Below are 15750 nucleotides of genomic sequence, written 5' to 3'. Positions count from 1 at the left end.
TGAGACTTTGGTTGTGGTTACCAGAGGACACCCTTGTGGTCATAACCAAGTTGTAAATGTCACCAGAATTCTTCTTGAGTGTCTATCACAAGTGTATCAGTAATTCTAAAGTAGATAAAAATGAAACAAAGATTCGTTTGGGAGTTAGCACTCCCAGAAGATTAGTGTTAAAACAGAAGAGCGGAAGGAGTTGTGACATGCATCCGTAAGCAATTGTAGTGATTTGACAGTTAGTTAGCCCCCAGTTCTTAGCCCTGTGGTTGAGCTGACAGCATGCCTGCGAAGGTAGTGAGGCCTGTTCCAGCCCCATTAATGTCTTCTCAAATGGTAGCCTGCAGTCTGGGTAATAATAAATGTTCAGTGATTGATGATTTTATGGTCTCATGGGATCCTGGGTGATTTCTGGTTTCTGTGAGCCAAGGCACTTTGCTTTCCTCTTTGGGCCTCTAGGAAGTTTTTCTCATCTTTACTGAAATCATTTTAAGTTCACAGAAGAGTAGGTATCACCTGAGGTTTAATTATCCAGGATTCAAAGCCTTGTTCAAAAACAGTATGATTCTGTACTTAGTATGTGTAAAAGTGAGAACCAGAGCAGTTTTTAATCCACAGGGCTTTTGTAACATTTATTTGTTAACTTCAATATCTTTTTTTCCTCCTTTTTTTTTAAAAACATGCTTTAAGTTATAAAGAGAAATTTGGTAACAGCTGTGAAATAATAACATTAGCTTTATTGTTTTCGTGGTGTGTGCAATTTCATTTTAAGACTCAATTTTAATCCGCTATTTTTAATAAATGTTTTCCTTATTTTACATGGTTAAGTTTCTCTAGGAGTCTGTCTTATTATACTAGTATTAAAGGGAATATAAAGAGATCTTTTTTGTTAAATATTTGTTTGCCTCTTAGGAAAAGATTCATTTCTATTATATTGGTTGTGGATTATTTTTAGTATTTTAAATAAAACTTGTAATTACCTAACTCTTAATTGGTAGGGTTTGGAGACAGAGAAAGGAGGGTAGAGATAAACATTTTCCTAATTTAGTACAACTTAAAAGTATATTTTCTTAGTTTATCCTTTAAAAAAAAAATGATCTATAGAACTTTACTTTTCGATGTAAAGAGTTCATAGGGCTAATTTTCTTTAAGATCATTAAGAGACTACTTTAAAGCCTTAAAAGAAATAAAAGGAGCACTTCTGTTTAGTTTTTAAAGTAATGAACAAGGAACTTGGTTTGGAATGACCATTTGTAAGGCTGTATATTAGATGAGTGTCATTATGCTCAATTAGCAAGACTGCCAAATAATCTCTTTAATACTCTGGTCTTTTTTCCCCCCCCCCTAGGGTTTTACAGACAGCCCTCATTACAGTGATCACTTGAACGACAGTCGATTAGGGGCCCATGAAGGCTTGTCCCCAACACCTTTCATGAACTCAAATCTGATGGGTAAGTTGGTAATTCTCTGCAAGTAGTCTTCACAAAGCCTCTTTGGTCAGGGACAGTTTTTATCCCTTTGTCCAAGAAATACACATAAGTATCTAGAAGAAAGTTCCTATGTTTCTGTGGGCATCCAGGCTTTCCTTGTCCAGCTCAGTTTAAGGAGGATTCAGAATATCATTGGTATCAAAAAAGAAAGCAGAAGTATATTAAAATTTGGCAATGTCTCTATGTTTTTTGCTTTCTGAGCAGAGAAGCATTTTGAGAGGTTTGTAATTTGCTATTTGTCTTAACAGTTGAATATATATGTGGCAGTTAAAAATATGACAAAGCAGTGATTTTTAAGCAGATTTTACTTATTTTGGACAATATTTCTTTCAGCACTATTTGATTAAAACTTAATAGTACATTTAGAGGTTGGCAGCATTTGTCTTAAGCACTTGGGTTCGTATTGGGGATTTTGAATTTGTGTTCTGCAATAGTAAGTTGTACTTTGAAGGCTATTACCTACTACCTAAGCCTGATTGTTATATTTTGGCAAAATTTTTAAGGTAGCTTTTCTTTTATTCCCGCCTACTCCCTGCAAAAACATTTACCACTCTCTCCCTCCCTTCTTTCTCATGTGAAGGTTTATCGCTGTTCAATCTGAAGTGATAAGCCCAAGCTTTTTTTTTTTTTTTAATCTAGCTTGAATGCCACTCTTTTGTTGTTGTTAAAGCAATAATTTTACCTTTTTTGCAGAACCTAATAAAAAAGAATCTGTTTATAACATTATTTTTCCTTCTTACATGTGCTGAGCCTGAGCACATTAGAAAGCTTTGTTTAATCTGTTTAACTTGTTGTCAGTGGTGTCATGTAAATATGGAACTTTGTGTAATTGACATTGATTTCATTACTTACTCTATTTCTTAAGGACATGACCTATATTGTGATCTTGGAATTGTCCTTTTAAGACACAGCCATGCTAATCTAAGTGGATTACCCAAATCCAAAATCCTGGTGGTCTGCAATTTCTTTATAAATGGTTTTGCTTTGCACAGTCTTTGTTTAATTCCCTTATCCTTTATAAAGTGTTGAGGAGACAGTCTGATATTCTTGCGTGGATTTTGCCTAAAGCAGTTACCAGTTTAAAGTCAGAATCATTGAGTATGACACAAGAGTAAAGAACCTAATGAGCATTAAAACTTGTTTTTAAAATGACAATTTGTTTTAACATAAATGCAAATGAAAATTATATCATTCTAGGTAAAAATGAGAATTAAATTGAGAACAAAATAATTATCCTTGCATCTAGCCAGGGAAAACTTTCTTAATTTATCTTTTAAATTTTCTATTGAACTTACTATCAAAGTGAAACAGATGTGGCACTCCAAATAATTTCTTTCTGTGGTATATGTTTTCCCCAAGTAACATTTAATTGTAAATATGGTAGAGTAAGCTCTAGTCACTGTTCCTGTAATTTCAGATTGAACAAAGCTTTCTTAATTGAGGCTGTACTTCTTAGAAGTAAAAAAATCAGAAATTGTCCTTTTTTATATTATGCATGTCAGTTACTTGCTCTGAGCATCTTTTGACTAAAAATATTTCTGTAATTCAGTTTGAGGTAACATTTTCTTAGTTGGAGTAATTATGAGCTTGGTTTCTTCAGTTTACAGATAATTATTAGAATACTTTTACTATCATACATACCCTGTGTTAAAAATCAGCATCTAAAATAAGCCTTGAAATATAAAAACTGAAATTTATAAACAGATTGATCTCTTTGTAGTATAAGTGGAAAATAATCTGCGTTCATCTGAACTACAATGTACAATTAATCAGTTGCAACTATACATTTTCGTTGTAAGTTTTAAGTGTCTAATCTTAAAAATGTTAATTTACTTTATAAAGAAGGGGAAAATAACCCTGAAAAGATCAGGCAGGCATGTCCAAAAGGATTTCACTGGTCATTGGCAATACCTAATCTACTACACTTTTTCCCTTTTATTTTCAATAAAAATGATCAAACGAAGTATCTAACAGTTTAGTCTAAGCAATCTATGTGACAGTAGCTTGCTTTTGGAAATGAATATCTCCTAAATTGTAGAGCAGTTCCATGCAGCAACAGGCAATCCCACTTGATGTGAGCTGAAGTAAATGAACTGTTAGATTTCCAAATATGTAGGTTTACAGCACTTGGTAGAGTTACAGTGAATAGATGACTTTTCTACCCATTTGATAATTTAAGGGAATTTCAGGCTAAAAACCTATGTTGTTAAAGCATGACTGAAATGTGTGCAGCACTATTAGAAGCATTTGGAACTATGTAGATACCTAATCATCCTAACAGGTAACACTTCAGAGTAATGCTGTGAATGATGAATGCTCAGAAACAGTTAAAGCTAATAGGAAAGCCGTAACATATTTCATCATTGCTGTCAACGTATAAAAATACCATTAAGGGGGGGTAGAATCATATACTGGGGAATGTTGTTATTTTTCGTATTATGTTCAACCATAAGCACATTTGCCTGAAGAAATAGTGGATTATAAAGTGCCACTGTCTTTCATGATGGAGCTCTCAAACACTTTAATGGTTTTGCACATTGCAAAAATGAGAAATTTTGTCTAACAAGGCTTGATAATGATTCAATAATGAACAATTTGCCATAGAAACATGCATTTCTATATTCATTTAGATATTTGAAGTGTTTTATGCAGGAAGTAAAGCTATTATTGTTGAATCAGTTAGTGTTTCTTTTTAATGAATTCCAGAATTATCCCATTGATTTGTCAGTATGGAAAAAAAGGGCTTTTCTTATGTTTCAAGTGAAATAAATACATCCTTTTGGTACATCTCTAAGTAATTAGCAGCAAACAGTTCTGTATTATAGGAAAGCTGAAAAGCTTTGACAATAGCAATGAATTGCAGTAGCACCACCAAATAGTCTTACCTATTTCTAGTCTCTTCCAGCTTTAGTCCATTCCTCTACCCTTGATTCTCTCATTAATTTCAGTAAGATTTGCTTTCCTTTACCTGTTGTTGACTAGATACATTTTTGGTAATGGTCGGACCAGTTTATTAATGGGGTATAAAAATGAATTTTTTCATAGCATTTCCTGCCTTCAGTTCCCAAGTGATTGTGGCATGAACTCCTTTAATCTTTCTGCCTCTCCATGTTTATCAGAGCTTTACTGATTTTAGGCTAATGTGTGTATGTTGTCAATGGGAATTTTAGGATGAAATATACCTTCACTTGTATTCCTTTCTGAGACCCATTCCTGCCTCTAGAGATGTTTTATCCTTTAAAGAATGAAAACAACATGTCATGGTATAGGAAAAAATGCAGGGCTAACAGGAGATGTGGGGCTTTATTCTAGATCCTTAAAATTACTTTTTTGATAGAATACTACTGGGTAGTCTCAGAGGTCTTCTGCAGGTCTAGAATTTTATAATTCTATAATATCGTGTATCTAATATCTTTTATCCGGCCCAGAAAAAGACTGCAACTAGAATTATAATTGCTATTTTGCGAACGATAAAACTAAGGCACAGGAAAATTAAGTGTTCTGTCCTGAGGTCACGGAGCCAATAAATGGCAAAATTGAATGTAGAATCCATGTCTCCTCTGACTCCCAAATAGTCTTTCCATTAGGCATTTAAGATATTTGTTCTTTCTATATAATGCTCCCAGGTTTCTATTTACTAGCTCCTTAAATCTGATTATGGAGATCCTGGTCTTGAGAAACCACCATGAAAAATGGTTCCATAGCAACATAACTTTGGAACGTATTGTATATCATGTGCCCCTTCTTACATACTCAGATTTTACATACTCAGATTGTACTTTGGGATACTAAAAGCTCTGGGAAAAAGGGGAGGAAAAGCTTGTTTAACTTTGTTCAGCTCAAAAAAAAAAGAAAAAAAAACTTTGTTCAGCTCATCACATCTGAGATTCAGATGACACATAGAAGCCTTTTTTGTAAATAGAATCATTAGCCTTTGAGGAACTACTTTTCCATGGAGTATGCACTGGGAAATGCTTCTGGTTGTTTTTTTTTTTTTTTAAGATTTTATTTATTCATGAGAGACACAGAGAGAGAGAGAGAGAGAAAGAGAGAGAGAGAGGCAGAGGAAGAAGCAGGCTCCATATAGGGAGCCTGATGTGGGACTCGATCCAGGTGTGCAGGATCACACCCCAGGCTGAAGGCGGCGCTAAACCGCTGAACCACGGGGGCTGCCCACTTCTGGTTGTTTTTAAGGGAAAAATAAAAGATAATACATCAAAGGTCCCTGAAATATAAAATAGCAACAGTGTTAATGATATTGCTGTATATATTTTTATAATTTATTTGAGACATCTTAGCTAGTATTACAGATTGGGTTCAGTTATTCAAGTATATTACTAAATCTTTTTTTAAAAAGCATTTGAATTACAAACAAACTGCCTTTCCTTTGATATTGGAATCTGGTCAGATCTACTACCCTTCTTTACCTCAGAGTTTAAGCCCCCCCTCTATAACAGCTACTGTGTTTTATTTTCATTTCATTATGGATTAAATATGTTTTTGTGGGCTTGCCTGGAAATTTAAATCTGAGTACACTTTATTTATTAGTGTATATATATTTTGCTATATTTGCTCCTATATATTGGCTCTCTCAAGCAACCAGTTTCAAAGAAAACTCTTCTGTTTACTTGACTCTGCCTGCAGTATAATTTCTGATTAATCCAGAATTCTCTTAGAGTTACAAAGAAAATGTAGAATTACCATTTTCAGGATATCAAAGCACAATAGAACTCTACCCTCAAAAGATTTCTAACTTTGATGTATATGAAATTCCTTCACTAGATGAGATAATGAAAATGATTATAATTGTGCTTAGGGGAAACAGTGTAGCTTAGTATCTGGTTTGACAGTATTTCATAAGATGAGGCCTTCATATGTTCTCTAGTGGTTGTTTTTTTTTCCCTCCACAGTGTTTTATTAGACTCCCATCTCAAGAAAGGATATGGGTTATATATCATTGATCTTCATTCTCTGATCTTTGGCTGCTTACAAACACAAAATATTGGCACTAAGAGTAACTTGAGTGAAAGAGAACTAGTTACCATTGAAGAAACCAAAGCCAAGAAAAATGAAATGAGTAGATAATTAGGAAACATGGACCCAGCCCTCCTGATTCTAATTTAGCTCCTGACCCCTTTCTACTACACTGCTTCTTTTCCATTTTTACCCCTTTATGCAACCATTTGTCCATTTGCTCCTTTTCCCGCATTATAACTCTTGTAACTTTTTCTTCCTCATGCTACTGCTTAGACTTCATTAACCATTCTGAATCGTTGAATACCTTCCTCCTTCTCCTTCACGTATCCATTCATGCCTTTTTTCTGCCCATTAATGTATGAAAATATCTGTATGGCAGAATATAAAAGTAAAATTCAGTCTGTCTTTACAGACTTTCTGTTTCAGTGTTGTAGAGGAAGTAATTTCAGTATTATTACACATGGTAGAATATGAGTGATACAAAGACGTTCTTACAGAAATTCAGAAGAGATTAAGATACACAACCAGAAGTGATCAGGAAAAGTTGTATTGTAGAGTAGCAAAATCCAGTGTATTGGTCAGGACTCCTCTAACAAAGACAGAAATGAACTTAACTGTGTTCGATAAAAAACGGTATTGAGTCACATATTACAGAACAGCCAGAAGTAGATTGATTTTAGACATAGCAGATCCAGGGGTTCAAACAATGTCATCAGATCTCCTTCTTTCCCCTTAAAAGTGTTTGTTGAAAGAATGGGATAAATTGGGAGAGGCAAAGTGGGCCAGGAGGAAATTTGAGAAGTGGGAAAGGAGAGGGGGTTCAGAATCACTACTGTCTCTTCCTCTCTACTTCCAGTTCCCGTATTCCAGTCTTTCCAAATTGTTGTAAACTGTCCCTTCCAAAGGCTCCCAGATTACAGAATACCTTACTCCTTAGTGGTCTGGAATGTTTTCTTTCAGTGCAGTTATGTGTTTCTTTTTTTTAATAATACTCCGTTCCTGGCAGCATTGTCTCTTTCCATGTCCCTACTTTGCCTTCATAACCTGAAAAGCAGCCTCTTTTCCATAGTTAAAATGACATGATAGCCATTCTTTCTGACACTGTTCCTTTGAGCCAGAGATTAGCTGATGTGTTTCGTTTTATTTTTTCCTACCCAGTCTGGAAAAGGCCAAACTAGTACTAATGCCTCACTATACAGGGGTACTCCTGTATAGACTCAGGTCTCTTTTATCTAAGCGTAATTAATCCTGGAATGGATTACTTAGAAGAATTACTTAGAATTACTTAGATGCTGAGATTTCAGAAGATAGAGGAAAAAATGTTTGATTAGGGTGTTATTTTGAAAATTAAAACTAATATTATGAAAAACAAAACAGTAATTTATATAATCCCCTAGTTTTTAAGTGAACAAAAAGTGAATTAATTACTGAGTTTTTTGGTATATTTTTTTCCTTAGAAAATTGTTTGGTAATACAAAAATGTCTTTTACATTTGAACCTTCGTGATTTTCTCTTTAGTTATTAACTGACTCTTAGTTTAGGTTCCAATGTGTCACTGGAATTTGTGTTTAATTAAATGATTCTTTCACATCATTTTTAAGGACTTTGCATCTCTTGTGTGATACTCAATTTTTGATGGATTTCTTTTGTGTTTGCTCTGTATAATGGGATATTTAACAAATGACTAACCAACAACATCATTGACTCTGGCCTGAGATAGCCACACTATCTGCAAGGTCAACTTCATTGGGACTACTTGGTTCTAACTTGAATCTTTCCATTGTTTGTGTCTAATTCTAGCCAAGTGAATGTGAACTCTACCTGTAATGGGATGCCTTACAAGAGGTGCAGCTACTTGGTTACTAGAGAACAAAGGAATGATTTTTTTAAAAAGAACTTTGTAAACTTTAGTTTTCCTAGATTTGTATAATTTGAGAACCACACCGTGGCATATAGTTGAGAATTTGGGGTACTTTTTTTTTAAGATTTTATTTATTTATTCATGAGAGACACAGAGAGAGAGAGGCACAGGCAGAGGGAGAAGCAGGCTCCATGCAAGGAGCCTGACGTGGGACTCGATCCCGGGTCTCCAGGATCATGCCCTGGACTGAAGGTGGTGCTAAACTGCTGAGCCACCGGGGCTGCCCTGGCGTACTCTTTCAATTAAGGAACGTTCAGAGCAGCATTATCGGAGCTTGCCTTCTGTGTGGTGCTATGTCAGATTTCACTGCTTATGGTTATAATGATGCCTTTATCATTTACTATCGGGTTTTTGAGTGTTTTTATTAAAAATAAATACTTAATTACTAAAATTCTCATAGAATGGTTGAACTAGAATGGACCTTAGAGATCATCTAGTTCAGTGGTTCTTGGTAAAGAGTATTGAGAAATATAAGGTTATTGTAAAGACTAGAAGTAGGAGGTGGTGCAACTGATAGTCCCCATACCCTTTCAAAATGAAGAGTTAGTGCTAGCTTGGTTAGTGTCACAATATTTATGCAACTTTTAATTCACTACCAAATGAAAGTGAATCTTTTTAAATTTTGAAAGCATATTGCTTTGGTTTATATTGTGGAAATATTACTGTTTAAAGGTATCAGATCCTTCAGTTACATAGGTTATATATTACATAGATTTTGAACTGAGTTGTTGTTATTTAATAAGCCTTATGTATTGTGCGAAGCCGCTCAAAAGATTGTTGCTAGAGTATCAATTTACCAGTTTTATAATCTTCTTCACATCTCTTTTTTTTTCTTAAAAATTCAGCCTTTGCTCTTTATTTTAAAGATTTTACTTATTTACTTATTTTAGAGAGTGTGTGTGTGGGCAGAGGGGGAGGGAGAGGGACAAGCAGACTTGCTGTGGGACCTTCTGTAGGACCCTCACTTGGAGCTCTGTTTCACAACCCTGAGCTGAAATCAAGAGTCCAACGCCCAGCCAAATGAGCCACTCACGCCCCCAGTCTCTGCTTCTTATAGCTCAAGTTTTCTGTGGCTTCCGTGTTGTTTGTTTTGGTTTTGTTATTTAGGATTTTTGGTTTTTATGAACAGTAGAACTTGCCATTCTTCCCATATTTTAAGTCCTTGTGTTATTTCTATCTGTGTGTCTGGCATACACACACACAGACAATACACACACACACACACACACACACACCTCAGGCTGAATTTTAATGCTTTCTTCTTAAGAAATTTTTTTTTTGCTATTACCATATATGTGCTGTGGTGAAATATGTAACAATCATCTTTATATATATACATACTTAACATACTTGTTTTTCACATTGAGAGTATCTCTGGAGAACTGTCAGACTCCTCAGATGCTATGAAATTTCTAGGGAGTTAACAATTAAATGGTAGTAGAGCACAAGGCCACTTTCTGCAAATTAAATTAATTAGTTTATAGTCATAAATTATATTAATTTCTGTTACATACTTTTCTACCCTGATACCTGAGATCAGGGGTAAGCAGACCTTTTTGCAAAAAAACAGATAGTAAATCGTTTAGGTTTGCAGTCCAGGAGGCAAAATCAATGATATTATGTAGATACTTATATAACCATTTAAAACGCTCCTGCCTGGAACTGAGCAGATCAGCGGCCCCGCCCCGGAGCCCCCAGGCCCTGCAGAAGGAGAGCCCCGGAGCTACTGCGGGGGCTGACTCCAGGGTCCCAGAGCTGCCCCCGCCACTGTGGCTTCCTCCCGGGGCCTCACGGGGTCAACAACCCCCACCGAGCCCTGCACCAGGCAGGGGCAGAGCAGCTCCCCCAAGTGCTAACACCTGAGAATCAGCACAGCAGGCCCCTCCCCCAGAAGACCAGCGAGACGGACCAGTTCCAAGGGAAATCAAGGGACTTAAACTACACAGAATCGGAAGATACTCCCCCGTGGTTTTTTTTGTTTTTTGTTTTTTTGTTTTTGTTTTTGTTTTTGTTTTTTTTTTTGTTGTTGTTTTGTTTTGTTTTGTGCTTTTTTTTCTCTCTTTCTTCTTGATTTCTGATTGCTTCCCCCACCCCCCCTTTTTTCTTTTTTCTCCTTTCTTTCTTTTTCTTTCTTTTTCTTCTCTTTTTCCCCTATTTTTTTCTTCTTTCTCTTTTTTCTTTTTCTCTTTTCTTTCCTTCTCTCTCTTTTTCTCCTTTTCCCAATACAACTTGTTTTTGGCCACTCTGCACTAAGCAAAATGACTAGAAGGAAAACCCCTCAAAAAAAAGAATCAGAAACAGCCCACTCTCCCACAGAGTTACAAAATATGGATTACAATTCAATGTCAGAAAGCCAATTCAGAAGCACTATTTTACAGCTACTGGTGGCTCTAGAAAAAACCATAAAGGACTCAAGAGACTTCATGACTGCAGAATTTAGATCTAATCAGGCAGAAATTAAAAATCAATTAAATGAGATGCAATCCAAGCTAGAAGTCCTAACGACGAGGCTTGACGAGGTGGAAGAACGAGTGAGTGACATAGAAGACAAGTTGATGGCAAAGAGGGAAACTGAGGAAAAAAGAGACAGGCAATTAAAAGACCATGAGGATAGATTAAGGGAAATAAATGATAGCCTGAGGAAGAAAAACCTACGTTTAATTGGGGTTCCCGAGGGCGTGGAAAGGGACAGAGGGCCAGAATATGTATTTGAACAAATCCTAGCTGAAAACTTTCCGAATCTGGGAAGGGAAACAGGCATTCAGATCCAGGAAATAGAGAGATCCCCCCCTAAAATCAACAAAAACCGTTCAACACCTCGACATTTAATAGTGAAGCTTGCAAATTCCAAAGATAAGGAGAAGATCCTTAAAGCAGCAAGAGAAAAAAAGTCCCTGACTTTTATGGGGAGGAATATTAGGGTAACAGCAGACCTCTCCACAGAGACCTGGCAGGCCAGAAAGGGCTGGCAGGATATATTCAGGGTCCTAAATGAAAAGAACATGCAACCAAGAATACTTTACCCCGCAAGGCTTTCATTCAAAATGGAAGGAGAGATAAAGAGCTTCCAAGACAGGCAGGAACTGAAAGAATATGTAACCTCCAAACCAGCTCTGCAAGAAATTTTAAGGGGGACTCTTAAAATTCCCCTTTAAGAAGAAGTTCAGTGGAACAATCCACAAAAACAAGGACTGAATAGATATGATGACACTAAACTCATATCTATCAATAGTAACTCTGAATGTGAACGGGCTTAATGACCCCATCAAAAGGCGCAGGGTTTCAGACTGGATAAAAAAGCAGGACCCATCTATTTGCTGTCTACAAGAGACTCATTTTAGACAGAAGGACACCTACAACCTGAAAATAAAAGGTTGGAGAACCATTTACCATTCAAATGGTCCTCAAAAGAAAGCAGGGGTTGCCATCCTTATATCAGATAAATTAAAATTTACCCCGAAGACTATAGTGAGAGATGAAGAGGGACACTATCTCATACTCAAAGGATCTATCCAACAAGAGGACTTAACACTCCTCAATATATATGCCCCGAATGTGGGAGCTGCCAAATATTTAAACCAATTAATAACCAAACTCAAGAAATACCTTGATAATAATACACTTATACTTGGTGACTTCAATCTAGCTCTTTCTACCCTGGATAGGTCTTCTAAGCACAACATCTCCAAAGAAACGAGAGCTTTAAATGATACACTGGACCAGATGGATTTCACAGATATCTACAGAACTTTACATCCAAACTCAACTGAATACACATTCTTCTCAAGTGCACATGGAACTTTCTCCAGAATAGACCACATACTGGGTCACAAATCGGGTCTGAACCGATACCAAAAGATCGGGATAGTCCCCTGTATATTCTCAGACCATAATGCCTTGAAATTAGAACTTAATCAGAACAAGAAATATGGAAGGACCACAAACACGTGGAGGTTAAGGACCATCCTGCTAAAAGATGAAAAGGTCAACCAGGAAATTAAGGAAGAATTAAAAAGATTCATGGAAACTAATGAAAATGAAGATACAACCGTTCAAAATCTTTGGGATGCAGCAAAAGCAGTCCTGAGGGGGAAATACATCGCAATACAAGCATCCATTCAAAAACTGGAAAGATCTCAAATTCAAAAGCTCACCTTACACATAAAGGAACTAGAGAAAAAGCAACAAATAGACCCCACCCCCAGCAGAAGAAGAGAGTTAATTATAACCATTTAAAAATGTGAAAAACTATTCTTAGCTCCTGGCCTATAAAAAGAACAGCTGATGGCCTGGATTTGCTCTACAGGCTGTAGTGTGCTAATCTTGTTCTAGATAATGTAACAAAAATACTTTAAACAGTAGCAACACTGTCAGTTTTTTGAAGAGGTAACAAATGATATATATGTGTGTGTGTGAAATTCTGTGGAACATAACAGGATCGGTGTGTTTATGTGTTTTGGATATCCGAACAAAGTAATTGGTGGTTTTGGTAGTGGTGAGTTATTTCTAAAATTTCTAAGGCTTTATTGCCTCTCTGCAGAATGGTAAGTTACTCACTAGATGAGTTGTTTTTCTCTTGTTGTCTCTTCAGATAATGATAATTGGCTTTTAAGTCAAATGTCAGATTTCCTTCATCTGAAATCCTGGTGTTCCCTTAGTTTTGTATAATCTGAATTTTTAAAAGAAACTCCTTAGAATCCCAATATCAAATTGTAACTATATAAGTTGAACCAGCACATTAGGAGAGGAAAGAGATGGAACTCAGGCAATCCAGTGGAGATGTGACAGTGGGGCAGCTCTTTTGAGAGAGAAATCTGCAGAGAATAGCTGCGGAGAATAATAGTCTGTAGAAAGAATGTGATGAGAGGATATTGTGATAATGGCGTAATCATCAGAAAGGTACATTGTTGCTTTAGTGAGAGTCTGTACTCCCAATCTGAGAATCTCTACAAGGGCTGTGTGCAATGAAAAAATTATAACATTTTCTAGATTTGTGTGTGAGCAGTTTTTCTAAGGTAAATATAAGTTATGGATTTTTGTTACAGTTCATGTAATTTTCATGTAAAGTACCTTAATGGTTTGTGTTTGAGAAGTTTTCTGATTTGATATGCTATTCGTCTTCAATCTCCAGGCTCTCTTCTGTCTGAAAGATTTAAGAGAAAACATAGTGCTATATTTGCTACATGATGATTACTGTAAATTTTTTGTCAGGTTTACATACAATGAAATATGCTCTCACCAAAGAATTCTCATTTTTTATTTTCCTTTCATATAGGCTAAGCGTTTCAAGGAAACTGTGCAGTCATTTAGTGACAACGTTAAGTACAGAGAGCACTTTTACTCTTGGTACACGTGTGCATACACATGCACACATACATATCTATATGTTTAGACAAGATAGGAATGTATCAAGTATAGGTTTTTGTTTCCTTTCATTTGACAGTAAGATTTCAATTAGATATCTTTTAAAAAATATAAATATTATCTTTAGGGGGTTTTAAAAAATATTTTTTAAAGTTGTTGGATTTTTTTTAAACAATCTTTACATCCAGCATGGGGCTTGAACCCAGGACCCTGAGATATCAAGACTCTTATGCCCTTCTGACTGAGCCAGCCAGGTGCCTCTACCTTTAGGTGTTTTACAAAGAAAACATCTTCAGGCACTAGCATAGTAGCAGGTGTCTGCTTATAATTTACTTTTTCCCTAGAGATACAGAAGGCATACATATGTATATATTCATTCATAATTTTTACATTATTATGTGTACTCTCTGTATCTGTTTATATCTTTCTTAAATCTGTCCCTGACTTCTTCGGTCAGCTTACTATACTGAATGGTTTTAGGACATTGCAGCTCACCTGAACTTCCCAACTGTTTTCTTTACACAATGTGCTTTTACCTTTCCAGCTTATCATGATACACTTGAAAGGGAAAACAGTGTCCCAATGAATTTATATACCTATTTAAAAAAAATACGTTGTATCTCTGCTCAACTATACCAGTAAGGAATTTAATCTAAGGAAGTAACTGAAAATTTACATTAGGAATGTAAAATGGGAATAGCCATTATAGAAGACATTTTATCAGTTTGTTATAAAATTAAATTTGCAGTTACCATACAACTCAGCAGTTGTACTCTTGAAAGAGACATTTATCCCAGAGAAATGAAAATTTGCATGAATGTTAATAGCATCTTGTTTGGTAATTAGGCAAAAAGTGGACAGAATCCAAATGTCTTTCACTGGGTGAATGGTTAAATAAACTGTGATACTCTCATACCACGGAATATTATTCCTCAATAAAAAGGGGTAAATTATTAATGCAAAAATTTAAATTGATCTTGAGTGAGGTAGGCTGAGTGGAAAAAAGCCACTTTTAAAAGATTACATACTGTATGATAGTATCTGTTTACTACACTTGAAATGGTAAAATTAAAGAATCAAGAACAGGTAGTTGGTGACCAGGGGTTAAGGAAACAGGTAGATGTGGTTATAAAAGATAAACACGAGAGATCTCTACATGCTGACAGAACTGTATCACGATTTGTGATGGTGAATAAAGCTACACCTGTGATAAAACTGTATACAACTAAACATACATACATGCCTGCATACAACCAAAAAAAAAAAAAACCCTGAGGAAATCTGAATAAGATAAGTGGATTGTGTCAATGTTAATATCTTAGTTGTGATATGGCAAGATGGGGGAAATATATAAAGGGTACACAGGATCTCTCCACTATTTCTTAGAACTTTATATAAATCTAGTTATCTCAAAAGAAAAGTTAAGCTAAAATATATATAGATAACTGAATATATAAATAAATTAATTAAAGGAAATTTTTTAAATGTAAGAGTGTATAGGTTAGGGAATACAGGAAGGAAGAGAAGGGCCAGCATGTGCAGAGATTATTTTTCCAGAAGCATCTCTAATGGAAATCTATGTCAAAATAGTCCCCCTTGGGGCCTATTAAGCCTCTGAAAATCCATGTATTTCTAAAGGAAAAATGGCTCTTGAACTTTTAGTTTTAGGATGTAGAACCACTGTAATAGTGATACTAGTAAGTGAGAAGAAGAATCTTTTTGTCAACATTTGTCCTTTGCTTTGTATGCACAGTACTCTTGTACCTTTGGGCAATAGAGAGTGGGTGAGAAACATCAAAGGCCAAAAAGTTGTATATGTGTTCTTGAGGACATCAACAACTTGAAAGCATCTGAAAAGCAAAATAATCTTCATTTCAGAATTGGGTTTTTACATTGAAAAATATTGGCAAGAGGACAGTATGTAACACTTGGTGCCTGGGGTGAGGAAAGACAGTAAGCATGTCAGAGAAAAATACTAGAAGGTCAAAAAGTTAATTCTTTGGTGGT

At 35.7% G+C, this 15750-nt stretch overlaps 1 protein-coding gene across 9 annotated transcripts in view; it reads left to right on the top strand.

Annotated features, from left to right (window-relative positions):
* The window catches only part of TCF12 (transcription factor 12), a 383835-nt gene that overhangs the window by 177405 nt on the left and 190680 nt on the right, over positions 1–15750 (top strand). For all 9 annotated transcript variants that reach the window (XM_041743077.1, XM_041743075.1, XM_041743079.1 and 6 more), the window contains one exon: positions 1340–1442. In XM_041743077.1, coding sequence (XP_041599011.1) covers positions 1340–1442 — 103 coding nt within the window. The remainder of the gene's footprint in view (positions 1–1339; positions 1443–15750) is intronic.

Source organism: Vulpes lagopus, chromosome 2 (genome assembly GCF_018345385.1).
Source record: "Vulpes lagopus strain Blue_001 chromosome 2, ASM1834538v1, whole genome shotgun sequence".
NCBI classification, from domain to species: Eukaryota; Metazoa; Chordata; class Mammalia; order Carnivora; family Canidae; genus Vulpes; species Vulpes lagopus.
The sequence above is the reverse complement of the archived record's forward strand: the minus strand, read 5'-3'. Positions and strand labels throughout refer to the sequence as shown.